Source organism: Maylandia zebra, linkage group LG12 (genome assembly GCF_041146795.1).
Source record: "Maylandia zebra isolate NMK-2024a linkage group LG12, Mzebra_GT3a, whole genome shotgun sequence".
Lineage (NCBI taxonomy): Eukaryota > Metazoa > Chordata > Actinopteri > Cichliformes > Cichlidae > Maylandia > Maylandia zebra.
In genome coordinates, this window is record NC_135178.1 from 16,551,101 (window position 1) to 16,578,076 (window position 26,976).

At 40.4% G+C, this 26,976-nt stretch overlaps 2 protein-coding genes across 2 annotated transcripts; one reads left to right on the forward strand and one right to left on the reverse strand.

Annotated features, from left to right (window-relative positions):
* Positions 1–2,114: 2,114 nt before the first annotated feature.
* On the forward strand, positions 2,115–6,418 carry klf9 (Kruppel like factor 9). The gene is made up of 2 exons (XM_004544348.4): positions 2,115–2,981; positions 4,360–6,418. Exons 1-2 carry the CDS (start codon positions 2,573–2,575, stop codon positions 4,638–4,640), a joined length of 690 nt encoding a protein of 229 aa, XP_004544405.1. The 5' UTR covers positions 2,115–2,572; the 3' UTR covers positions 4,641–6,418.
* A 109-nt stretch (positions 6,419–6,527) lies between these two features.
* Positions 6,528–15,694, reverse strand: fam219ab (family with sequence similarity 219 member Ab). The gene is made up of 6 exons (XM_004544347.3): positions 15,426–15,694; positions 14,379–14,478; positions 12,603–12,708; positions 11,936–12,016; positions 11,794–11,848; positions 6,528–8,525 (listed from the first exon to the last, which is right to left on the reverse strand). Exons 1-6 carry the CDS (start codon positions 15,501–15,503, stop codon positions 8,367–8,369), a joined length of 579 nt encoding a protein of 192 aa, XP_004544404.1. The 5' UTR covers positions 15,504–15,694; the 3' UTR covers positions 6,528–8,366.
* Between the last annotated feature and the right edge of the window lie 11,282 nt (positions 15,695–26,976).

A 26,976-nucleotide genomic window follows, 5' to 3' on the forward strand; every position in this document is an offset into this window, starting at 1 on the left:
CGCCGGGCTGTGAGTGTTTGGAAACCGGGGAGGGGCGGGGTAGCCTATATTAGCACAAGGGAGAGGGCCAGCAGTGGTGCGTCAGCTCATACTCCGCACGTGGAAGAGAACATTTTGTACTGAGATTATGCGCGCGCCCTCCTCCTCCTCCTCCACCACCTCTCGGTTACATGACACGCACGCGCTCACACGCTTTAAAAAAAACAACCTTTGCCGCAATCGCCGTACAAGACACCACAACAACATGACCCAGATGCACCGTGCACTATTGAACTCTTTGCACGTTAGTGCGAGGAGGAAGCGGGGAGCAGCAACTGCGGCAGCCGAGGAAGCGCCTCCTCTTCCCCAGAAATGTTTACAGCTCTGCTGCAGGAGGAGTGGGAGGGTGGCTGCAGAGACTACACTCATCTGGCCAAGACCCTAGTTTCAACCAGATTTTTGTTCCTGGAAATCTGGGGGTTCTGCTGGAGCAAAATGGGGCGGAGTTCCAGCATGGGGCGATCGTGGAAAAAGAGCAAGAAGTCCTTGTACAGTTTTATTCTGTGATGCAGAAAATAGAACTTATTGTTATGTTATTTCTGTGCAGTTGGCTTGAATCCTACTCCCTCATAATCCTTGTTTTTCATATTGATTCAACACAAGACATATGAATCTATATGAGCTATATCTATATATATATATATCCATGCAGCAGAGGGGCAGTAAGCTTCGTCTGAATTATGCATTTGTGTTGTTTGTCACCAGGCAAAGTTCAAACCCATATTTTGAGAACACCGAGTCCTGTCCTATAAAAACGAAGGGCCATACCTCTCTGTGGGTAAACAGAAAAACAAAACCAAGGAAGAACATGTGTCCAACTATTGACTACAAAGTTCACGTCAGGGAGAACTGTCAAGAGCTCACATTGCTCAATCCCTGCAGCCCCTAAACTGAGGATTTTCTAGGAACTCTGACCAGAAGTGAACCACCCCCTGCACTTTTTAACTAAAGGGGTCTTATTTCACTTAAGTGGGCTGGCAGTATTATACTCATTCCTTTTCTTCTTTTTTCTTTTTTTAAGCAAACTTTTAAGAGACAGTGGGAAACATGTAGTCTGAAAATGTTGAGGCGCAAGGGAAAGGTGCTGCCTCGTTTAGTTCACAGTGAATAGTAATTTGGCAGGATTAAGAAACACATAGTTCTAGGGTGAGCGTAAACTAAGGAAACTATCAGAATGTAAACATTAAAAATGTTTTTATAAAGTCACGGGAAAAAGTGTGACTGTAAGAAAAACAGTAGCTTTATCTTAGATGTCTTTATCTCACGAAACAAGCTTACGTGTCAATATTTCTGCCCTCTAAAGTGGAACTTGTAAATATTTAGCAGCTGTAAAAACACAGGGGCAAACTATAACCACAAGCCATTTTTTCCATACATAACAGATCATTCATAATTTTACATATATATACATATACAGTTTTTTGTGTCATCTTTAAAAAAAAATCTGCTGGCTCGTGCTAAAGCATGCTGTATGTTACTGTGTAGGGTAGGAAATTACCAGAAAAGCTTTGACTGTAAGAGAATGACAGGGATGATACTTAAGTGTTTTGTACACATTACACAGGTCAAATTAGGTGGGATCACCGAACGATGAAAGAGACAAGTGACTGAAGCAAATCATCCAGAAAAGAGGAAAGGACACCATTTATTGCTTACAAAACTTAAACTTCAGAGAAAGAAATTTGTAATTATTATTAAACTTGTTATTAAAAAGGCATGTAATTATAAATCTGACCAAATATAACCAATGTTCATTATTCATTTTCCATGTATTTATTATCCAAAATCACAAAGGGTTAGACTTTTGTTTTTAATGACGACACTTTTACGTATCTACATATAGATCTACATGGACTTATATTTTTCTTAATGATTCCTCAAATCCATTTTTACACTCTAACAACCATATTTACCATTTTCCTTAAGTCCCTGAAGGTAACATGAGTGTGGTCTTGCCCTTTTCACCAATCCCAGTCTTGTGATTAGTCGAGGGTCTTTTCACTCACTTTAGTCAATAGGCAGTCCCCCAAAAACCGAGTCACGTTTCTTCTCATCCAATCACAGTCCAGTTTAATTATGACGCAGTGGGATTCCGCGAAATTGTTTCTTGGAGTTGAACTAAAGTGCTGCTCTCTGTAAAATAGGACAAGTTGACCCGTGTGTGTCTGCGCACAGGGACGTGGACACAATAGCGCCGTGGGCAAACGCTGTGATTTTGATTCGTCCGTTAGAATTAAAAGGATCTGGAGGAAGAAAGAGAAAGGAGGTTAGAGAAAGGAGGAACCGGGGAACATTTTCAAAGCGCTATCTTTCCTGAGCGGGGCGTTTATTTATCCTCCGCGTAACCCCGACAAGAAAAGCGCAGTCTGCGCGGAGTGGTCACATTGAAGACGACACGTGTGGATGATTAACCGCATGTTTCCTGGGAGGACTGCGGACTGATTACTGTATCCGCGTTGTCGGATAGTTTTTCCTCGCCTCTCAAGATCTATTGTTTTGCTTCTGTCCTCCCGGCTCTGCTTCAGGGATCGTGATGTCGTCGGAAGTCGACGTCTCTGCAGACCGCGTCCCCAGCCGACCACCGCCGGGGCGGATGGAGGACGTACTGAAAGAGAGCCAGGAGAACAGGACTTTACTGATGGTGGCGAGGATTTTGCTGGACTTGAACAAATGCAGCCCCAACGCTGTCAGCGCCGGAGAAAACAGATGTCTCGGGGGCAGCGAGGCCGGCGCGCAAGAGAAAGCGGAGCGGGGGAGTCGCCTGAGCTGCGGGGACAGCCGCGGCTCTCCGGCCAGCCAAGCCAAACATCCCCGGAACACGAAGGCGGCGGCGGCGGGGAGACTGCCGTGCTCCGAGAAGAGACACTGCTGCCCTTTTGCTGGCTGCGGGAAGATGTACGGCAAGTCGTCCCACCTTAAAGCCCATCTTCGGGTCCATACCGGTAAGTAAAGTGAGAGGGGATGGGGTGCTTGCTGGGTGCTTAGGCGACACGATACCAACAGCTCTGCGTTACTTCGACCCTTTTTCGTATTTTTCTTATTTATGACGTAAGACTTTTAACCGAGAAAGTAAGAGTAAAACGTGACGGACAAGAGTCCAGACCTGTGTCTCGTGTTGTGAGACTTTTAGGGGCGTGACCACGTGTTTCTGCAAAACCACATTATAGGAAAGGTGGTCTCATGATCGCCTACTTGTGGGAGGGGGTGTGACTCACCGGGACATATTGGACCAGAGGCTGGCAGAGAGGTGGAGAGGCAAGGGGGAGGAAATCTTTGTTTTAACGTCCTGTGGACACGCGGCCAGAGTGCGATCTTGGGTAAACACCACGTGCGGACGCCCATATTTGCGAAGCTTTATTGTTGAGATGTAATAAATGACGCCGGAGCATTGGGCATCATGAGACCCAATAACGCCTCTAATGATTTTAGCTTTGTGTTCCTGCCACCACTCTTCATCATACAGCACTGGCAGTCGGAGTAACAGTGGAAGAACATCTGCCGACACATTAAATAGGTCGTGATTCACACGCGGGTCACTGCGACACTGTTGTCCCCACGTGTTCTTGTCCGGAGGTAACGCACACTGCGCCACCATTTCCTCATACGTCATCCACCTCCACTCCCCTCGCGTGGGCTTGTAAACAAGAGCTGACATGTGGTTCTGCTCAGCACGTGGAAGCGCTGTTGAGGGAGTAATGTGCCCTGTTTCACCTCAGGGCTATCTTGACTGACGGCTCCGATGTCAACATGTTATTGTTCTTAGCAGCAGTCTTTCAGCAGATCTTAGTTTCGCTCCAGACCGCAGCCTGTGTCTTATTTTCACCCCCCCCCCCCCCCCCCCCCTTCTCCTTGTCACACTTGATTAATCTCGCAAATGTGTGTCTGTGCTTTAATTTTGATTGTTTCCTCTTATCACAATAAGTTTTTTCATCCACTCTGATTGTTGCTATGCAGAATACAGCCTCCAAGTCCTCTGGGTTGTTTGTTGGTCTCTGTGTTTTTCATATTCTCATACTTGTGTGAATGCAAAGCAGGTGCCACAGGAGACTTTTTATAATCATTTTGATTTTTTTATGTTTTGTAAAATAAGTATTAAAAAAGTGAGTATTTGTTCACACACAGCAAACTCAAAGTAAGTCCTATAATAGATTTCACAAAAAAAGGTCGACTCTTAGTTTGTTTTCTTTTTAGAAGGAAAGAAAATGTGCAAATGTAACTTGATGACATGATTGATTTTGTGGCGAGGAAGGAGTGGTTTGGGTTGGTTAATATGATTAGTTGTAAATGTACAAAAACAAAAACTGGGTGTGTTTCCCTCAGGTGAGCGCCCCTTTGAGTGTACCTGGGCAGGCTGCGGCAAGAAGTTCTCCCGATCGGACGAGCTCACCCGTCACTATCGCACGCACACAGGCGAAAAGCGCTTCAACTGTCCGATGTGTGACAAGTGCTTCATGAGGAGCGACCACCTGAAGAAACACGCCCGGCGACATCCAGGCTTTCATCCCAGCATGCTCCAGGGCTCCGGCGCGGCCAAGAGAAGGCGTTGCTCCGTGTCCGTGTCCTCCTCTGATTCTGGAGACCGAAGCCCCACCGGGGTGTGAGACACACCCACATACTGTACATGTGCACACAAAGGTACATACTGCACATACAGAGTGTGGCGCCTGTACCTTTTCTACAAATCCTGTCGAGCCAGACAACCAGCCAGACCACAATTCAGAGTTTACTACACATGTAAACGAAGTAAACATGACAAATCTGACTGTAATCACACTAGAACTTCTCCTCTCATTCCCTGCGGTGATTGTTATTTATTAAGGGTTATTTCAGGGAAGTTCAGTTCTTCTTCAACTTTATTGTCTGTTGTCAAAAAAATGTTCTTTTTTCTTGAAAGAATCTGCCGTCCAAGTGGAAACCATGTACCCATAAAGTGTTTGAAAAACACTGCATAAGTTCACTTTGCATCGCAGACTTCCCTTGCAAATGAAGAGAATGGGAAGAACGCAAGTCCTTATATTCCTAGCGCTTAAAGAAGTTCTGGAAATAGTCCTTTAATGAATATTGTTATTGCATACATAGACTTATGCACACTTGAACAGTTGCTTTTCAGCCAGGATAATGCAAATGCACAACACAGCAGTATTATCATGTAAATAGATCAAACTAACTTCAGATGGGTGATATACTAAGTCTAGTGTAGTTACATGTTATTAGAGAGTAATAAGAAAACTATACTATAGAGAAATATAGAGCCTGTTTATTTAATTTCACACATTTTGCCATGGACTTCAGGTATAATCAGGTGTGTTATGAGCTTGTAGGGATAAGCAGTGTGTTTCCCGTGTTGAAACACACACATTGCAATTAAATGCACCAATATACCTTTATAGTACCTTGTCGAGGCCATAATACACAAGCAAATCTCAGCATTTGTGTTGTTTCTTAGTAACGCTTGAAAACATAACAGGGTAAAACCTTTTAGACGATAACGTGGTAACATTTTTTCACTTACTGTTTAAACACTACTCGGTGTTCTGACCACAGTGATTTATGTTTAGTAAAAGTCCGTGCCTTTTGACGGTTTTGTGGCAGAGGAGAATTTCTACGTTTTTCAATACTACCTGAATTAACATCGTCAGATTCTTTGTGTTGCTGTTCAGTAATACTTTAAAGCTCAACGACTGTCTTCAAATGCCAAGAGTGCCAGTTTTGTTTGGACTGCATTTTTTTTTTTAAATCAGGGAATAATGTGATGTGTGGACACATGACTTAAAATTACACCCCCTGGTGTTGACATGGAAGCACAACATTTCTCGTAGGATAGAGTCCTAATTATTATTATTATTATTATTATTGTTATTTTTATTCTTATTGTTTGTCCTTCCATTTGAGGAGTGCTTTCTTGATTAGTTCAACAAATTCCATCATGTAGCATGTTTGTATGTATTTTCTTTGGTACAGTGTATGTTTTATTTGTCTGGGGATCTTTTATAATATTACAAATGGAATGAGAGGTCTTATTAAGCCACTACAGGAGCCAGATGAATTATTATTGATGTCATTAGTTTTCTTTTGTACTTGTCATGCGATGCATTCAAATGTCCAAATAGAGTCTGTAGCTTGTAGAATACAAACTACATATATTTGTGAAGTGAAATGCTTATTTTATTTTATTTTTCTTCTTTTCTGGCATTATGATGACTGTGATTGGATGCTGGTGCCTTTCAGGTTGAAGCCCTTACTTCTGATGCTACTGTACTGTAATCAGGGACTGTCAATGCAGATCCCATGCTATCGCAATACACATACCTGTGTAATAATTGTTGCTCAAATGTTTTAACATTAAAATTATCCTTTTGGGTTTTTTTTTTCTTTTTAAGCATTCGCCTCTTTCTTCTTTTTCGCATCTCACACCCATAGTCACACTATGCAGCCATTATTATATATTACCATAATAAATTATGGATAACCAAGCACATCAGACGCTGTTTCATTTGCATTTTGTTTATTTGTCGTTTTCATACACTGCACATAACATTGTTAAATACTGTAATGGAAGTGTTTACGTTACAAGAAAATCTTTTTTTTTTTAAAAAAAGAAAAGAAAAGAAAAACACTTATCACTTGTGTCTAAATGTAAAAAGAAAAAAAAAAGCATAACTTCTTAGCAAATGCTCTTCAAATAAACTAATCAAGATGGAACACAGACATCTTTTATGTTTTTTCTATACTTAAGGCATATAATTGCAAATCAACAGCTAATTTAGAGGAGAGAGGGTCGTAAATGAAGGGCATTAGTGCTCCAAGTCAACGATCCATGATGTTGCAATAAACGATTTTCATTCTGTTTGAAACAGAAATCGATGCTGTCTCACTTATTATTTTGGCATTGTAGGTCTTTATGCATGCATGTGTGTGTGTGTGTGTTGGGTCATCTTTCTAAGATGTATACCACGAAACAAATTCAACAAAGCCAGGTTATCTTTGTGTTAGTTGGCTTGACAAAACCTAAAATGCCACAACAGTGGCTGTCAGCTGCCTTTGTTAAGTCTGGCTTTCGTTTTTTGGCGATCAGTAGTATTTACCATGGTGATTTAGTCAGGTTAAAACAGAGCAACCTTTCTAACACTGAAATCTCTGACTTTAAGCTTAAGATAGCTCATTAATCTCACTTCGAAGTACACCTCCTCTGGTGTGTGACCCTGTGTTCACCTAATGATCTGTGGCACTGACACAGAAATGGGAAGGAGGGTGTCCGGTGATCATCAGGTTGCTTTGGCCTTGATAACGTGGGGATCAGAGCAAGAAACAATATGCAATCATCCCTTTCTACACAGTTCATTTTCACTGCTCTGCAGGAAACAGTACAATGATAAGGGCTCCCCAAAAAAGTAAAAAGCAAAATGTGCAAATTGAAAACAATGCAACAACAGTAGCGTGTGATTGCACAAATTAACTGTGGTGCAAAAAAGCTACTTGCTCATTATTTACCATTGGATTATTCAGTCAGATGCTCTTCATGCAGTTTGTTCCTCAACTATTCGATTTCATACATTCCCTCCTAAACTCTGTGATGCCACATCTCTCTTTGCCATTTAGGCAAAGAGAGCAGAAGTATTGAAGGTGGTGTTAATGAGTGCAATGACCTGGTCTGTGCTACATATTAACCCCTTAAGGTACAACAACAATACAGTTTCCTCTGTTTGGAGAATCAGACTTCTACGACACAATCAAATATCTGAGCATCAGCACATTCAATTTTAATTATCCCTCAGGTTAAAAAAGTAAGTGTTTAAATAAAAAAAAAACTAACAAACAAACTAGAAAATAAAATATATATATATGCAACTCAGAATTCAGGTAAACAGAACAGCTGAGTCAGTTATGATAATGTTTCTTATTCTTCTGGGAAACTGAAATCACTTTAGAGCATCAAACAAACTTTTCTTTTTTGTCAGCTTTTATCAGTGTGTTATGTTAAATCATGTTGACCAGGAGAAGAGCTCTCAAACACAAGTGCAAGTCCTACCATAGGAGGAAACCACCACTTTACTAATCTTTTTATTACATATTGATTAATTTCAAATATGTTCATTCTCCTAGATTTTAAACCAAGGTTTCTATAAGGTAATTTGATTATTTGTTGTTGTCAATATCATCATAGCACTTACGATATTCTAACAAGGTCTCACTGTCGCCACTGTCATGGCGAAGTAAAGTCACAGCAGATAAAGACGGGAGGGCAGGGGAGCTCATGTTGTGTGGAAAAGAGCGGGGGGGTGGGGGGGGGGGGGGGGGGGGGGGGGCAGAAGGCTGGAAAGGCAGAGTTACTGTATTTGACAGGTGGTAGAGGAGGTTGCCTGGCAGCACATGCAGGTAGGGTTGACTGATTTGGGTGGGATCAAATCCAGGTCCTCGTCGTCGGGGATTTCGTCAAGGCGGTAGCCATCTTTCAGCAGCTGAATGTTCAAATCTTGATTGATTTGCTGAAAAATGAGAGGACACAGAGAGAGGTCAGTGAGTTACAGCATCATTTACTAACCCTTGGGTTGCAGATCGCCGGGCTGCAGAGCTTTTTGCAAAAGCTGGAATGTGCAAAAAGTAATGAAGACCAAACATGTAACTTTATGTGCTGATTCCCTTCCTGTCACACAACGAATTACTAAAATCATGTGACTCTAGTGAAAAAATAGTGGTGGACAGGAGTTTACATCCACCCATCATGGGCGTGAAGGTCATGGTAAGAAAGAGTGACCTTTATCCTTTAGATCCAGATGTACAGCTGACTCCTGTCCTGTCGAGGTGGCTCTTCTATGTGGCTGTTTGGTTTGTCTAATGTAGAAGACTGAGAACTCCTCATTACACTGCATAGTATACACTACGTTGTTTAGTTTGTGTTTGGGAGAGTTGTCCTTGGGACAAACCATTATGATGATGATGATCCTAATTCGAGGAGGCCAATGTTCACATTTTGGACAGAGAAGACAGCTGGTTTGAAAGAGGATAAAAGATGGCCTCATCTATGTGCACTGTGAACGATCATCTTTGAACAGAGGGGGTGCCTTATGACACCAGCTGTCTGCCACCTACAATCCAGTTTTGAGATCTGTTCCCAGATGCCTTAACGCCCACTCACATCTTGCATCAGGTGATCTCAATGGTTCAAATGATAGGGTGAAGCAAGATCTCACAATCGTTGCACCCAAAACCTCTCCTGATAATGACCCACACCCTTTTCACATCTTGGCTCATGTGATGAGGCACATGATCAATAGTGGGCCAATGACCCTCTTAAGGGACAACTCCCACTCCCACTTCCACAAGCTCCTTAGAGTTCTTTTGGAGTCATTTACATTTCTGGTTTGCTGGCACAGATCCGGCTTTTAAGCATAGTCAAAAGATTTTCGAACAGACTGGGGTTGGGGCTTTGGGAATACCATTGCAGAAACTTAATGTTAACCTGCTTTTTCCACTCTAAATTCAGTTTTGATGCGTTTGGGATCATTGTCTTTTTGGAAAACCCAGTGTGTGTTTAATTTTCAACTGCATAGCTTTTGATTTGCAGTGAAGTTTAAGAAAATGGAAGTTGTTTTCCATTATTTCACTTCGTGCAATATACCAGTTTCTCTGACAGCAAAACAGCCCCGGAGCATGATGCTACCACCACCATGCTTGACAGCTGGTACAGTGTTCTTAGGTTTGAAAGCCTGAATCTACAATCTACAGTTCTTCTTAGATTTTCGCTGAGTTCTTTGGAAATCTGAGTATTGATCAGTCCAGTGACTGCTGTTAAACAAAACCTGTTTAGGATGGCAAACAGAAACTACCATTTGTAGTCAATATATGCTGTATTCCACCCTAGAAAAGTTTATAGAAATATATGGGCTCAAATTGTGGTCATAAATATTTTGTACTTGTAAATCAGTTTTGTATGTGTAAAAAGAATTTGTGTGTGCATAAAAAAGATTTGCATGTGGACATAGACAAAAAACACTTGTGAAACTCTGCACTCAGGTTTCAACTTACAAGTACGGATTTTGACCCTATTTTTCTTCCTTTCAGCTGATTGGTCAATGTCAGGTCAATCACAAATTTAACTATCGAATCAGAGAACAGATGGGTTTGGCTGTCGGAGGGGCACTTTTTTGAACTGCAGGTCCTTGAAGGGTAATACAGTTTGAATCTTTTTTACGCACACACAAATCCTAATTTACCAGTACAAAATATTTATGACCACAATTTGAGCCCATAAAAATACCATGACATGATGAGTAGATGCAAACATCTAGTAGTAGGCTCATCTAATCTGTGTTTTTATTTATTTATTTTGTTGAAGTAGCTGTTTAATGTTTGACAGTCTCAGACAGCTTATTGAGATAGTGTACTTCTTCGCTTTACTGCAGAAAATTAGGTGAGAGGATTAGTGCCACTCTCGTATGTATAAGAAAAACTTAACTCAAGTTAGCAGGCAGGTATTTTAATTTATCATAAAGGAGAGATATTTGTGAGAGCAGCTACAGGCTTAGCAGAAAGGTAACAAAATCTACACCTCAAAAGTTTAATAATTGGCATGTTTTATCTAGTTTGTATGATGTACTGAATGACCCAACCTTTAAAACCATTCTTATATGTGCTCAGGTTATCTAATTCCTCTGAGTGTCCACTGATTACCAGCAAAAGGTCCATTATTTCCTAAAATGTTGAGAATCCCTTTAAACATTTTAGGAGTTTCTTTGCAAAAAGCAGGAAAAGCGTGTGTTTGTGTTTTAATTGTTTTAATTTGGTCCTTAAAACACTCCTCAGGACATCATTTGTGCAAACTGCATGGTTGGGAACATACGAACATACGGAGGAAAGTAAAATTCCAAAGCACACAGGAGGACAGGTAGGGAAAAGAAAAGAGAAAAATAGATATGTTTATATAAATCACTGGTAAATCAAAATCTGATTGTACTAATGCAATAAAACATTAACATTAACAACAAACATTAGGACTGTCTATGCTCGTGATTTAGACTGGCTAAAAGTTCGAGTGGTAACCATGGCAAAGTGAGATTGGGCACTTTCACAGATGGCTGGAAGCATCATCACTTGGAGCGTGATAACTACTGTTCCTGCTGTGATTTTTTTAAATAACCAAAATAATTCCTTTGTTTGCACAAAAAGTGTGCAGTCATTTTATCTATATGCTGTTCTGCACTCTATCAACAATAAGCACAACAAACAACCTCTGTTCGGCCTGCAGTGGAAACAGTAACTGTATATGTACTAGTTACACCCAGGTTAGCTGGAACTAAGAGAGCAAATAACTGCTTTAAAGTATGTAACGTGCATTAGCTATTCATTTCTGACAGCATGTTGGAATTAGGATCTGACACTGTAAAACTCACCCTACAAAACCCACAAGCTTAGACTCGTCACAGACAGGTTATAAATATGAGGATGCGTCTGCGATTTGCACTTATAGTGGCAGCAGCGTTACAAACAAGATTTGCAGGAGCAGACATGCAGATATCACATTTCATTTGTATCCAGCTTTGTGTCTAATACACATTTGTCTGCAGATATATCTGCAGTGTAATCATGCGCTTGCAGGGAGTGTACATGCCCACAGAATTGCCATGGATAGTTTTAACACTGGCTTGTAAAACCCTAACACTTAGCCTCTTAATAATTATGGAAGATGGGGGGAAATATGAGAGTAAATACAAGGGGGTGGGATCCACTGATATTTGCTGAAGCACAAGCTCTTACCTCGGCTGAAGAGTATCCCGACGAGGAGTATCTAGACATGTCAAAGTCATCGTCACTGAAACAGAAAAACACAGGATACTATATTAATATCATTAATGTTTGCTTATGTGCTTCTCAGAAAGAAAGATGTTTGTGTGTCCACCTGTCTGTATCTAGGGCCACCAAAGGCTTCTCATCCGGGCTCTGGTCTAAAGACGAATAGCCTTTATTGGGAACTACCAACCTGCATTGAGGGGAAAAGAGAGAGAGTTGAGATCAGGCGCAGAGGAGGAAAAAACAGTTTCACAAGCTGTAAGAAGTGAGCAAAAACAGGACTGGCAGAGATGTTGAAATAAATGAAAAGTAGGCCTGGAGGCAGCGTCACAGCTGAATCACTGGAACAACAGAAGCGTGAAAGCAGTATAATGTCTAACTTCAGACATCTTACAAACCCTACATCAGTACGACTCTTTTTTTGTACAGCCTTAAAACACATTTTTGTTTCCACACATGGCACATTTAGAAAGAACAAAATAAGCTTAATTTCTACATTTGAAATACTGTCACACCTAAGCATCTTTATTTGTATTTTTCTGTGGCTTCACTTCAGGCTGGATCATTACAATTGTTACAGTACTCCTATACTTAAAGCTACTACAGTTACACAATTACACCACATGAATCTCTTTCAACACGTAAATTGCACTGTATGAGGTTTGCTGTGAGAAACTTCTAATTACTGAGATTTTGTTTATCAATAACAACCAGCCAACAGAAGTCTTTCTCATAATTTCTCAACTGACCCCACGATGAGACTGCTTGCATCTTACCGTGTTCTGGCCATGACATTGTTCTTCTTGGGCTGCTGGTTGACTGGACTACCTACAGCGTTGCCGTTCTTCAGCGAGCCCTTCCTAGCCAGCTCTCTCTGTTTCTCTGCGTAAGGAACACAGAAGCAGGCAAAGGCATAAAGGTTGAGCTTTGAACAATAAATGATCTGTATAAGAGTGACGGAATAAGTTTAACTAGTAAACTACAGTAAGGTAAAGTAATACTTGAGTTAAATGTTGCAAATATGCACAAATATGCACGCATGTTCATGTTTACTTTATTTAGGCACACTTATGAGAATCAGGTGTGATGACCTGATTTAGTTGAATTCTATATTAAGTCAATCTTTACTTTAAGAAGACTGAGATGGCATTTCTTACTTAAGAAGACAACGTTTTGGTAAGCTGTGCAGCAGAGTAACAGACGTGACTTCAGGGCAGATCAGTTTCTGCTCACTGGAGAGATTTGCTTCAATGATCAGCTGACCAAAGAGTGCTGATTGTTGCTGTGTGAGCTTAGAGAACTGTTAAATTTGTTTAACATATTACAATTCAAAGGCCTAGAAGTAAAACGTATTCAGAAACTTTGCATGTGACATCAAAAACTAGAACCTTCCCCTTTCGGCATCAGCTACTGCTGAACTAAAATCTAAAAACATTTGAATGTCAATGTATTTTCTTAACCACTTATAGGCTGGGGTTGTAGGCGAGGCTGATGCCTATCTCAGCTGACAACGAGAACAAGAGTACACCCCGGAGAGTTGCAAGCTCCTCACAGGGCTAATACAAAGAGACAAACAACTCTGCACACTAACAACTTCACCTACTGCCAATTTAGCTTCACCATTTGATCCTTGCAGTCACTGGGAGAACCTGCAAACTCCACACAGAGAGGCCTGGCTCACCAGCATTTTTCAAACCTGACCCTTCTTGCTGTGAGGAATCTGCACCAAATACGTTTTGACATGACATATAGATGTAGATTGTATTTTTGTTTTGCTTGTTTCTTTATCTCAAGGTCACAAAAGCAAAGTGATGAATTTAACAAACATGCACACCTAATGAAATCAACATAGCTGCCAAGGTAGTTTTTATAACAATGTTTAATTGGACGCAGGACCAAGAAACGGCGAGAGAGAGAAGATAGTGGCAACGTATACATAACTGTAGCTGTACAGCCTAAAAAAAGAGCGTTGACTAACAGAGTAGCTCACTAATTCTTAGATATTATTGACTCTGAGTAAACATACAGTAGCAAACAGTAAAAATAAAAAACATTAAAAACTATGTGCTCCTGCTCGCCACTGGACTCTGTCCAAGGTGCTGAAATGAATCTTTAAGAACTGTGGCTTTCTATAAAGACGGCATGAGAGGGGCCAGAGAGGCTGTTATTCCCTGCCTTGAAGACAATCACATTGGGTTTTGGGAACATGCAATTGGCCTTTTGTTAAAAATAATAGACTAAAAGATTAGTGGACAGATTCTAAACATAATCAGCAGATTTGTGAATAAAGACAATAATCTGTAGCTGCGGCCCTATTACAGTAGTAACCGCATTAGTTTTTACTTAGCAAGGCATCAAGAATAATCATAGAGGCCAATGTGCCATTAATTAAAATGCCTCAGCACAGCTATACAGTATCTATGCTGGTTCCTTTACGATCTGTGTCTACAGACTACGCACCATTTTGTGTTTGACAGTCAATCAAACAACACTCCAACAACCACAGATGGACAGACAGACATTTAGCCTGCAGTTAAAACTGTATCTCTCACCTATTTTCATCTGCAAAGGTGAAGGCTTGTAGTTTATAGTGACAGGCTCCCCCTCTCTGGTGTCTGAGTCAGCCTCTGAAGCTGTGGACGAGGCAGGGTCCTGGACACAAGGAAGTGCAGAGATGTGTTTTACTGAGGCAGCGATGAATAATGAATGTCGTTTTGTAATGCAGAGTAATACCCACCATAGCTAAGCAACGGGAATAAATGGTAATAAACACAGATCTGTGATTTGTGCCAGCAGTCTTAAAATAAATGTGCATCTTACAACTAGAGAGCAAAGGCAAGAGGGATGAAAGGCTTTATAAACAACAACAAATGAGGAACGGTGGGGACTTCTGGTGTGGGGGCACCTGGAGACAGCAGGTCAGGTTGCTTTAGTCTAGTCTGGTTCCCCAGCGGCCCCGGCGGCGGGCAGCAGAGGCCGCCCTGCAGGCTGCAGTAACCCCGGGCCCCGCTACAGGCCACGGAGCGCTCCGTTAAACCGTTTACACTGAGATTTGTATGTAAAGGCGAACCTTTAATGGCACATACAAACATATACAAGCGATAAGGAGCCCCCTGCTAATCCCGTCAAAGTGACGCAAGTGGCGTCGATACCAGAGTAACTTGCTGCATGGATGCTGAGGATGCAGCAGCAGCAGTGCTGGGATGGGATGCTTGTTTTCGCCAGACATGACGGATGCTGCGCAGCAGACCGGACGCTGTTTGCGTTATGCCAAGCGACAAAAACAAACAAACAAACAAACAAACAAAACACAACAAAGCTTGTTTGTGAGCAAAATCCACGTCCCCTCGTGTATTCCGCCGTCGTTTATTCGATTTCACTCCGTGGAAGCAGCCGGGAAACTTGATGGAGAACGTTCTAATGGCAGCCCGCATCGAGCAGCATTACACATGGCAGGTGATGCGATTGTCGGGGTCTCAGTCTATGAATGGCAAGGCCTCAAACACTACACAAGTATGCGCGGTTGTAATGCCATTTTTAATTAAACAAGGCAAACAGATCAAGCGCCGCCGGTCATTTCCAGACTGTTCTAGACTTACCAGCGGCTGCATCTCAGCCTGCATCTCCGCCTCCTGTACAGCACTCGGCACTTGAAATCTGTCTATTTCTTCCATCATTTTGGCAACGCGCCTCTTCCCTCCCTTCTCCTCCAAAGTGAACGATGGTAGCGGATCCTTTCGACGAGTTATCGCCGAGATCGTAAGTGATCTCCGATTTCTAATAATATTTGTAGTTTTCCGGTGGAGAACTACATCCCAGCAGGCAGTATGTCGGCGATGGTGTGACCAGTTGGATGACGGTGACTCCACCACCCACTTCCGGGTCTGGCATCCCAAAATAGGGTACGGGGACCCAAGAGGGCCTTCCAAAGAGTATGGTCCCCAACAAAGTGTGCAGTTGGAGGATTATGTGAATGACTCGTTACACAGTATATGAGTATTTCCCCTTTTCTTGTTATTCACTCGATATTTGCCATGTATAGACCTGCTCAGGCACAATCTCTAAAGAATTATTTAAGTTTAAATATTAGTACATTTGCTCTTTAATAACTTTAATAACTAATAAATTACTTTAATAATTCTTCTGAATCACTATTTCAGTATTAAAATATTCCAATTTTTCATTAAGTAAATTATTGGAGAACCTACATAAATGAACTAAAATGTATATTAAGAAATAATAAGCTGTCATTCCTGTTGGACAACATTTCCCACCCCATGCAGGAGACTCACAGCACAGAGCAGCTTCTTCAGTGGCAGGTTGCAGCACCCACGATGTGGGACAGAGAGATTTCACAGGGCTTTCCTTCCAGCTGCTGTCAGACTCTGCAGATGATCACACAGGTGCAGACAGACACACACGCACATCCCATACAGAATTGTAACTGTCTCCCTGATGTGCAGTATTACCAAGTGCAATTTTTTCCTACTATAACAGAGCATTTTATTCTATTTTGTACAGTATTTTATTCTATTGTATATAGTATTTATTAGTATTTAAATAGTATTAGTATTTACTCGTGTTTTATAGTATGTTATTCTGTTTTATCGTACCCTATTCTATTGTGTTTTTCTTAACTTTTACTGCTTTTAAACTTGTACTTTGTGCCGTGACCAAAACCAAAAAATTTCCTACGTGTGAGACTAATAAAGTCTTATCTTATCTTATTTTATCTTATAAAATTATAAAATAATGGAAGCACCAAGTGTCAGCTTGATGGTTTTGTCAATATAGAGAAAAATCAGTGGGAGGTTGTGTCCTATAAAAAACACTGTGTCCCAAATGCAGTGATTCAAAACTAGTAGCTCGCTGCTAAGTGTGATTTTTCATATACTAAAAAGCAAACATGTGGCAGAGCACTGCTTCATTTAAATGCAAGTGGAGTTGGATGGCACTATGAACGGTAAAGAGGTTATCATGCAAGAGGAAAACAAAATCAGAAAGTTATAATAGCTGCCTTGTTTTCCTAAATAAGGAGGCTTGTGTTCATTAACAGAAAAGCAATGATCAGGAGACAACTAGACACTGGTCTTTTGGAGTGTTTTGGATATGTTTCCCTTTCAAAGGTAAAGAAATTACTGGAGCTCTAAAAAACAAACAAGCAAACAAACAAACAAAAACTATGAACATATGGGGAAAAGTTCTTTGTCTTCGTAAAATACAAAAAAAACTTTGATATAATGATGGAAAGAACTGTTCAGAGTGAACTCATGTCTTGCATGTCATTATTATTTACCCACTTGCTGAGCATGACATGTGCAGATATGAAAGGGAATTCTGTGTACTAAAAATTAGACAAAAGCATCACATTTCACTGGATGATGGATCAGTAATAAACATATCGATACAAGAAACAGTCAAAGCTACCAAAGAGCTTTTGATGTTTAAAAAGGTAAAATATGTTTTAAATGACTGCAGCAAACATCTGATTTCATTCTCACTGAGTTGCATTTCACTTACTGGGCACCAGTCTATAGCCAGTGGGACCACAAAACAAGTAAAAAGAAGCATGTCTGTACAAAGCAGATGGTTACCTCCAGTTACATCTGTAAGTGTTTAGACAAAGATTTTTTTCTTTGTGTAATTTTGTCTCTCTACAACACCACAGTGGATTTTAAATCAAATAATCAATGCATGATTAAAGTGCAGATTTTCTCATTTTTAAAAGGTATTCCATTGAGTGTTTAGGAATTACAGCAGATTAATACATAGTAAACATGATTGTTTGTGAGTCTCACTGCCTGCAGTTATGTCTACAGTAATGGAAAAGAATGTGCTATTGAAATAAGATCAGGTTATTGGGCTGGCTATTGTATCATATTTCTTTGCCTTGAGTAACTCTTGTGTTTGCAGTATGCTTTAGCTCATTATCTATTAACCCAACCCTGGTTTCTAAATCCTTTTTCTACTCATGTGAATGTCTCTTGATTGTAGATCTCACCTCCTTAGGAGTGTTTCTGACTTGGTTAGATGTTGCAAAGGGGTTTTTCTTAACCAAGCAAAGATTTCGCAAGGTCTGTGGTCTTTCAGACCTTTTGGTGTTGCTGAGTATTCCTTCTTTTGAGGACTGTAGCAGATTGTTTTTGCTGTCTCTCTTATAGATTTATTTGGTTTAGTCAGTCATGATGGCCTCTTTCACCTGCACTGACATCTTTTTGGAGTTGTTAAGAGTTCAAGTGAAAAGTTCAGTACTTGGAATCTACTCTGGATTTTTTATCTACTTACCTGGCCATAAACGTCTTGTCTGTAAATTGTTCCAAGTGCTTCTGAGCCTTTAATGCATAAAAAGGGCTTTTGTTCCTAAACACTTAATGCAATAATTTTGTTGAATCCCTGTACTTAAAGCTAAAAGTCTTCACTTCAAATATATATTGATTTAAAATCCTTGTGGCCATGTATGGAGGCAAAATTACAAAAACTGTACATTGTACATATAATTATGCAAATATCCAAGAAAACCTGACAGTTATATAATTTCACAAAACAAAAAGCAGTGAAATTTAATGAATCACAATTAATCCAGTACAATCTAAGGTATTCTGCTACTTCACTTAAGTACTTTTACTCCAGGCTTCTTGAAATACAAATATAATGAAATTTTAAAGTAGTCTGTAGAGGTAATAGACTTAATAAGTTATTACCTTAACAAATGATCTTGTTAGGGGCTGATACTTTTGATGCTTTAAATACGTTAATTAAAAAACACATATTAAACAGAATCAAATGCAGAGCCTTTAGTGGGAAGTAATTTTTACATAGCTGCATATTTAATTTGTGGATTAAGGTCTCGTCTATGTGGAACTAACTACAGCTTGAAAATTTAAAACTGTTATTTTGGGTCTTTAAACTGCCAAACTTCTGTCCTTTACCTGTAAAAATCCCTGGCAACAATTCCTTTGCATAGTGTAAGTTGTTAAATTCATTACAAAAATAAATAAGCCTTGTATTTTTAATTAGCATTCTTCCTCTGTGCCTGGATGAGAACAAATAGAAAGAGCATCACGCAACTTTAAAAAGCCTTCGCTGAATTAAACAATCAAATCGCCTTCGTGGAGCCCATAAATTATACATTCTTAGGAAAATAACCTCTGGATAATGATGGCTTGCCAGCAGACCATGCCACTCGTTCTCAGTAAAAGTCACTGACACGTCTGACTGCATATTGTCCTTACCTGGAAATACCAGCAGAGAGCAGCAATAGTATGCTCTGCTGCACAGTAATAGAGAAGGATCGTTGCAGCAATCATCCACTGTACAGTCAAAAGGGGAAGGAAGCCCACATTAAAGGTTAAACCAGCAGGTGGCAGTCTATATCTACAGAAGACAGGGCCACAGGCTACATGGAGGATGAATGACAATGAGATGTGTGCAGGGTCAAGTGGGTTGTAGCATTTTATTCTGATAAATCCAAGCGTTTTGAGGTCCTTCCCAGCTAATCTGCTTATCTGTGTGGCTTTCTTAGTTTGAACAGTATAAGGTGCTATTAATTCCTGAGGCACAAAATGAAAAAGGTATAATTGAAAATTAATGAAAGGATAAAAAAATGTATATATATGATTCTTATTTTTCTTCTTGCTCTTCTGTTCCTCTTGAGCTCACACACACTCACCTCTGTTCCATTGTGTTTGCTGTTTCTTGCATACTGATGCTATGCCCATCAACACCATTATATGAGGTTGTTTCACGCTATAATTAGACCTCTTTTGACAGAGTAAACATTCCTATTGACTAAATTGAACTAAATTGCTACCATTTCAATGTCAGAGCCGCACAGTTGTCAAAGTCTATTTAATGGTTGTATGTCTCTGTGCATTTAATGGTGTTGAGTGACTTTATCAGGGTCCTGGCATGAAGTTCTGATTAGGTGTGATTCGGAGTTTGTCATGAATTATTCATGCACAAGAACAGTAATACAACACACATGCATACACATCCACACTCGCACTGCTCACTTTACGGCATGGATTCATACTTTCAGCCACCTGAAAGGCTTTATTTGAAGCCGCTAAATTAAATGATAGATTACATAAGATTCTGAGATCTGAAAGAAACTCCACAAAATTTTTGGCCATGCAGCATCCAAATTATAGATTAACATTTGATCCTTTGGCGATTGCTCTGCAGCACACCGAGAGACACGCATTTAGACGTAGCCACTAGCAATGACTCAGTGTGGCCTGATGTGGGTTATGCAACCCCTCCAGCAGTGCAGATGGAGTTGCAGATTACTGGTCCCTCATATATTTATTAGTAATCTCTCTGTCTCTGATATTTGCAGCTATCATTATATAACACCATGTTGAGTTCAGTGACCCTCTTCCTTCTCAGCTACAACTGGAAGATGGAGGGAATTTGCTGCTGTGTGATGCAGCATGGTGAGAGTGATGCAGAGTTCAGTGGCTATCTTCAATCTCAACTCGATGAACTCACAGTAAGCACCAAATCTGAGATTAATGAATCAGTGTAAGTATGACAGTCAGGAGATGGATGACTGGATGGACGATTAGTGAATGCCTTTGCTTATTGATAATAAGCATTGTCAGTTATAGTAGTGAATGCCTTCAATGGTCTTGAAGAGAAAATCACATTTAAAAACATCAGTGCAGTGGTTCAGACACTGTGAGTCAGACTGTGCTGACCTTCATCATCCAAGCAGCTCACTGTGGGGTAGATCGCTGGATCTTTTCTGGCCAGTTTGCCGAACTTTGGCATTTGTCTCGTTAGATGGGAAACAAATAAGGGAAAGCCTGCCAAAGAGACAGCGATAGAGAGGGAAATTGGCAGGCAGATAAATAGGAGTGAAGCAGATAAACACTGCACAGCTGACGAGCGGCTTCAAGTCATCAGCCCATCTGCCTCACATGTGCTATAAACCAATGTATTTACACATGTGCACACATGTAATCGCAGCTTTTGTCTCTCAAGCACGCACACGCTAATCTGACATTTAGTTAATATATAGAGAGATTTTTAATCTCTTCTCAGAAGATCTGACAAATGCATGACTCTTTTTAATCTTGTTAGTTCTTCGACTTTAAAGAGCCACAAAAACAAAAAAATCAGCAAAAATCAGTGTAAAAGCACCATGACTATAATTATTCCAGTAGAAATTCAGCATCCAGTTTTACATATGTAACAAAAAAGTACTCAGTATGGCATATAGGAAGAATGAACTACATTACTGATACAAAGGATCCTCTAACATCTTTAGTGTGTCTGTTTAATGCTGAAAATGGAAAAGGTGGACTGGCTCATGATTATTTTATATATAGTTGGCTTAATCGACAACAATTTAGCCTATTAAATTTCCTTATGCCCGTTTGTTGTTTCTTCAGTTTACGGTGGAGCAGAAGATTCTAAATATTGCACATAGCATGAGTACAGTATTTTGGTAAGGCAACGTAGTTTTTTTTCTGCTCGTGCCCTTTAGTGTGCTGAAGCCATACGGAGAAAAATAATGACCAAAATATAAGAAACACCATATAATGATGTTAACTGTCACTCAAAGAAAAATGTATCCATAGTAAGCACTCGCAAGTTCCCCAACCCCACGGCCGTTATAATGATGCTGGATTGTGGTTACAAGATAAGAATTACACACTTGTAGTTCACTAACAACAGGATGTGGGTCACTGCTGAGGTCAGTGTGTTCCACATTGATTACTTCAGTGCAGGAGGTTGAAGTCAATTGTTATTTTAATTCAAGCACTAATGTTTAAATAATTTGGAGGGAAAATGATGGTGATACACACTGAAAGGGCAGAGCAACACTGATTGCAGACCACATTAGTTAGAAACAAGAGTAAATGAGTTTATTGTTGATACAAAATAGACTGTCAAGATTGCATGGCATGGAGGACAATAGCATTAATCTGTAAGGCAGCAACAAATGATTAATTTCAAGATCAGCTATTCTTTTGAATGTTGTTTGAGTGATCATTTAGTTCATTACAAAAAAAGAAAAAGAAAAAAAGAAGCATATTCAGTACCAAAGATAACTTAATCTCATCGTGTGGCAAACATAAAACAAAGCTGCTTAGTTCACAATGATGCTGAATGATACTGCGATTGCTTTTTTGTCCATGTCTCATTTTCCTTAAGTACCTATCCAGCAGGGATTGCTGGAGCCTACCTCAGCTGTCATAGGGAATCTGGGTACACCCTGAACAGGTCACCAGTTTCACTTTCACACCTTTGGAAAATTTAGAATGAACCAAATGTTGGTGTATTTGGAAGCCAAGCAAAGCTGTGACACTCAGTTCAAGGGCAATCACATGAAATATAAAAATCTTCACATATAAGAAGCTGCATTATAATTTGAATTTATATGATTCAGAAATATTCCAGAATTTAGCCACTAATAATCAATCCAGCAAGTGTAACAGCATCAGCATTATCATTTGTACAAGTATCCTCTTTAAAGTAAGTAGAACACAAAAGACAAAATCATATATGTATTAAGTTAACCTGAGATCCTAAACTACAAAATGAAAGCATTAAAACACAGAGCCCTCTCAATAGTTGAAACAAAATCTATTGTGTGCATACATATATGCATATACGTTTTGTCATTTTGCCAGTCAGTCTGTTGGCTCTTATCACTCTTCCATCCGCAACATAATCTTTATATCACACAGTTAACAGCTGGAGAACATCCACTACAATAAACACACTGCTCACTCCTGTTCTGTAAGTCGTGTCATTTCCGATGATGGCTGCTTATAAACATTTTGCAGAAACCCACAGAATGAAAGCGAGGCACACCAGGACACGAGTAACGCATTTTACTGTTACATTTAATCCCGTGGGAGTTGGATCAGTGGAAGCAGAGACTTGTGTGTCAAACAGGGAGACTATCAAACAGGGCCCTCGAGCTTTCTTTTCTGTCAACAACACATCAAAGGATCCCCTTTCCTATCCTTCCCTTGCACTTCATCAATCCCCACCAAATATAAACCAAACTTTATCTCTGTCTGTCTTGACTGACACACATCCTCCAGCTACACCTTTATTCTTTCTGCCTCGTTTGGGTTTTTAGTGTCTACCTGTCGTGTTTCTGCCGCTCTGTTGCTGGCATCATTAGTGTGCAGCTATGGGGAAAAAAATATCCCAGCTGCTGTTGCTTTTTCTCTTTACTACTAAAAATGTGATTTTATGTCTTCGTGCCTCTCGACCAACGTTGTCACCTCAGTTCCTCTCTCCCAGTTAACTTTGCTGTTCGTCCTCCACATCCGCTCTGTGGCTTCAGATGGAGGGTTGAAAAGGAACAGAGCAGAGGAGGAGATCATGGTGAATCTGTGCCGAGCAAAACCAAACTGACTGACAGATGGACAGTCCCCGCGATGCACAGCAGAGATAAGAGGATTGGGCCCGCTTGTTGTTGTTGGTCTTGCCACAACTCTTAATGCAGTTAGCTTACTCTGAGCTTCACTCACTGGCACAGTCAAGATGCAGAGATGTAAACAGTGATTTATGTAACACAAAAGGAGATACAGACGGAATGTAACGGCATGCATATATGATGTCCAGCTCCATTAGAGTTCATACCTATGGGTCTCGATTAGGCTGCAGTCAGCATATACTTCTGTTCATCCTTCTTCTGCTCCAGCTTTGCTGCAAAAGCAGGCACTTTCTCTTGGTGTGAAGGTACTTTGCAGGCCTTGTAGAGGATGACAAACAGGATGACGATGAGAAAGCCTACCACAGAGTTGCAAACAATGGCCACGATGCTCCATATAGACAGGCCATTTCTCAGTTCATGCTCCATGGTAGGTGGGACAGTGGTCTCCAAGATCCTGGTGGTCAGCCTGAGGTCTGTTAGATACCCCAGCTCCACAGATTATCCCTGAAAAGAAAGGAAATGCATAACATGAACACGGTCAATCCATATTTCATGCACTTTTGCCAGTACACACTCAAGCTGCGACACACTTGGCTGCAGTTAACCTGCCTATCATATGAGCATGCTGCTTCCATGAACGAGGTCAGCTCAGTACAGATTATTTCCTCTGACAACTTAGACTGTAGGCCAAGGTGCTTCATTCCTGCAGGTGTTATATATGGAACAACCTACATATGTATCAAACAGGCTTTTTTTTTATGTTGAAAGTGTTATTTCAGTGTTAAATAAGGGATCTTACAGAATATTTTCATAAAGATACACAATGGAGTATTATTATTTCTTAGTGCTACTAATGTGAAGGAAAAGTGTCAGACAGATGCAGAGAAAAAGCATTGTAGGACCACTGTTAAATTTGAATAATCAGTGTGTAACAGGAGGGCATTACGGGACAAGAAACTCTCTTTGTGTGTCACAACATCCTTTTTTTATCAGTTTCCTTTGTACTGGCAGAGAGCAAAGAGGTTATTAAGCTGATAAAGAAGGTGCGGGTAAGCACTTTTTCTTGCTGAATTATTGTGGATGAGTTTTAGCATTGATGTGTTTTCAGGAGGAATATGTGGGAATATAGTTGCCAGTTTTGTGGCTGATATTAAATGGGTCACTGAGGTGTACTGGTGTGTGTGTGTGAGAGAGAGAGACTGACAGAGTGAAAGGGGGGGAAAGAGAAGCCAGTTCAAGCATGAGATGGAGGGTGTGAATATTTTCCCTCTCAGAGTTTAACAGATAAAAACTTGAGCTCATCTCCCCACTTCTATACCTCTCTCCCTTCCCTCTAATGCATTTCTAATGAGACCACATATTTCCTCTTCTCCCCAACTGAGGGCAATACCACAACAGTCCAAGCCTACTGTTGAGAACTCATTTCAAAGTTATCCTTCCCTTTATAGGCATTTTATGACCAAGCCAAATAAAGATGGATAGCTACAAGATACAGTAGATGACAGTGATATATTTGATCTTCTTTCCAACACACAAAGCTGGTTTCACTTTGCACCAGATGGGTCCCTCTCAGGATGCTGGTGGGGCTACTGTGGGGAAAATTATCCTCATAATGACTAACTGGGACAACTGTCAATAAAACTGCCTGCACAGTTTTTCAGGATATTTCCAAAACAACCCGAGGAAGTAGGGCTGTGCGATATGTCCCATATGTCTCATATCCCGATATAAGAATTCTATTGTCTGATAATGATATAAATCACAAAAATGTAACATTTTCTGTAAATTCTGTGAATCTCGGGCAGCTCGTCTTGCGGGAAGTGTTTCCAGCTGCGCGTCATGTACCTGGAGTCGAGTGTTTTAACCGATGCATGAAACTACACATTTTTAGACATAAGTTGTAACAGCCGCCGTTTTCTTTGTGAGCATTTAATACACGGCGTGCTGCGGGGAAAAGCCTGTTCTAACGTTTGAGTCTAAGGTTTATTTTTTTAGCACCTGGCGGCTCTTTTTTTACTTCTCATCCGTAAACAATCTACTCTTTCACGTGATTCAGTTTATTTTGAAAAGTCTCAACAGGATCTTGAGCTTTATTGTGAAAGGTTTATGTGGAACATAAACAAGCGGACACGCGATGGTGTTACCTAGTTGTTGCTAAACACAACGCATAAAAACAGGCGCTTGTCTGTCTGTAGTGTGGTTATATTAAATATAAGAGAAAGAGAGAACTTTAAGAAATTAATATAGCCACTACAGTGACCATAAAAACGATGAAAAAAAATATTGCTGTAAACAGTTTATTTTGTGACACCATGAAACAAACGATAGCATAAAATGAAACAATAGACGTTTTTATATCGTCACCCGATATATATCGTTATATCGAACAGCCCTACGAGGAAGGGTTTCTTTTTTCCCACAACAGTCACACTAAGTGTGACTACTGGGTTTACATTAACAATCAGAGCCAAAGCGAGGAATTTGTAGGTTATTAGATAGCAGTGGAATGTGATGGGGAAGAGTCTGCATGTGTCTACTAGAGAGGGGGGAAAATCAAATGAGTGTAAGCAATATATTAGATCAGAGCACTGCATGCTTATGTTAATTTCAGACAATCACTGGTGCATATAACAAGAGGAGTCATGTTGTTATTCATTATCACTAATATAACACATTTTCATAACTCATACTTCCCAGAGAAGGTAATTGTGGTCCACGTCTTACTAAATACAAGGGTAATTTGTTCTCATTAAAAAGATGAATACATTTTAATAGCAATGCTGGAAGAAAGCAAAGGCATTCAAAAATAAAAGAAATACATCTGAAAGTATTGACAGGCTGTGACCTTCGGGTCCTTAAATGACACTGCAATGCAAAGAGCCATCAGTAGGCTTTAGAAACACTTCTAAACAACACAAATTGTTGCTGCATCCTCACGTGAAAGTTGAAACTTTGACACATGAAAAGAAAAAACAATATAAACTAGGTTAAAATTTAGCTGACTTCTCTAGGTGCAAGCTCATTTTGGATTGACTGAGGCAAAGTGGAAAACTGTCCTCTGGTCGGCCAATCAAAACTTTAGAATTCTTGAAAAAAATACACATTGAGCTCCAGGCTGAATCACTCAGCTTACTTTCATCATACAGCTCAAAAGCCAGAGATTGTGAGACGATGAGGCTGCATTAGTGCACATGGTTTGGGTAACTTGGCCATCTGTAAGCCCCATTCACTTTTAAATACACAGCTTTTGGAGCAGCACATTTTGCCATTCAAGCTTTCTTGGGAAAGCATTGCTTATTTCAGCGAGACAGTCCCAAACCACATTCTGCATGTTGTACAGCAGGGGATGAGCTCTACTGCCCAAGAGTCTTGGTGCTAAGCTAGTGTTACAGAGTATAGCATGGTGGAAAAGGATGGAGAGAATCCCCACTAAGCTTTTGGGTTGGCATTTCTTTAGATTTTGTTTTGTATTAATTGCATGCTTTGGTGTTTTTTGTGTTTGATGTGAGGTGTGGGCCACACCCATGTGGGAGTGGAGATTCTACTCTAGTCCAGCTGCCAGCTATTTGGAGTTGAATACAGGGAGCAGCTGATTGGGGAGGATTGGAGCCCTTCTCTATAAAGGGGAGAGGAAACAGGAAGTAGGGGTTGTCGTTGGTTTTTTTTTTGTAGGACACTGGTGAAGCAGGGAAGCTTCGAAGATCCAGGATGAAGTGTGCACATTTTAATGGAAAAGATTTTTAACCTGG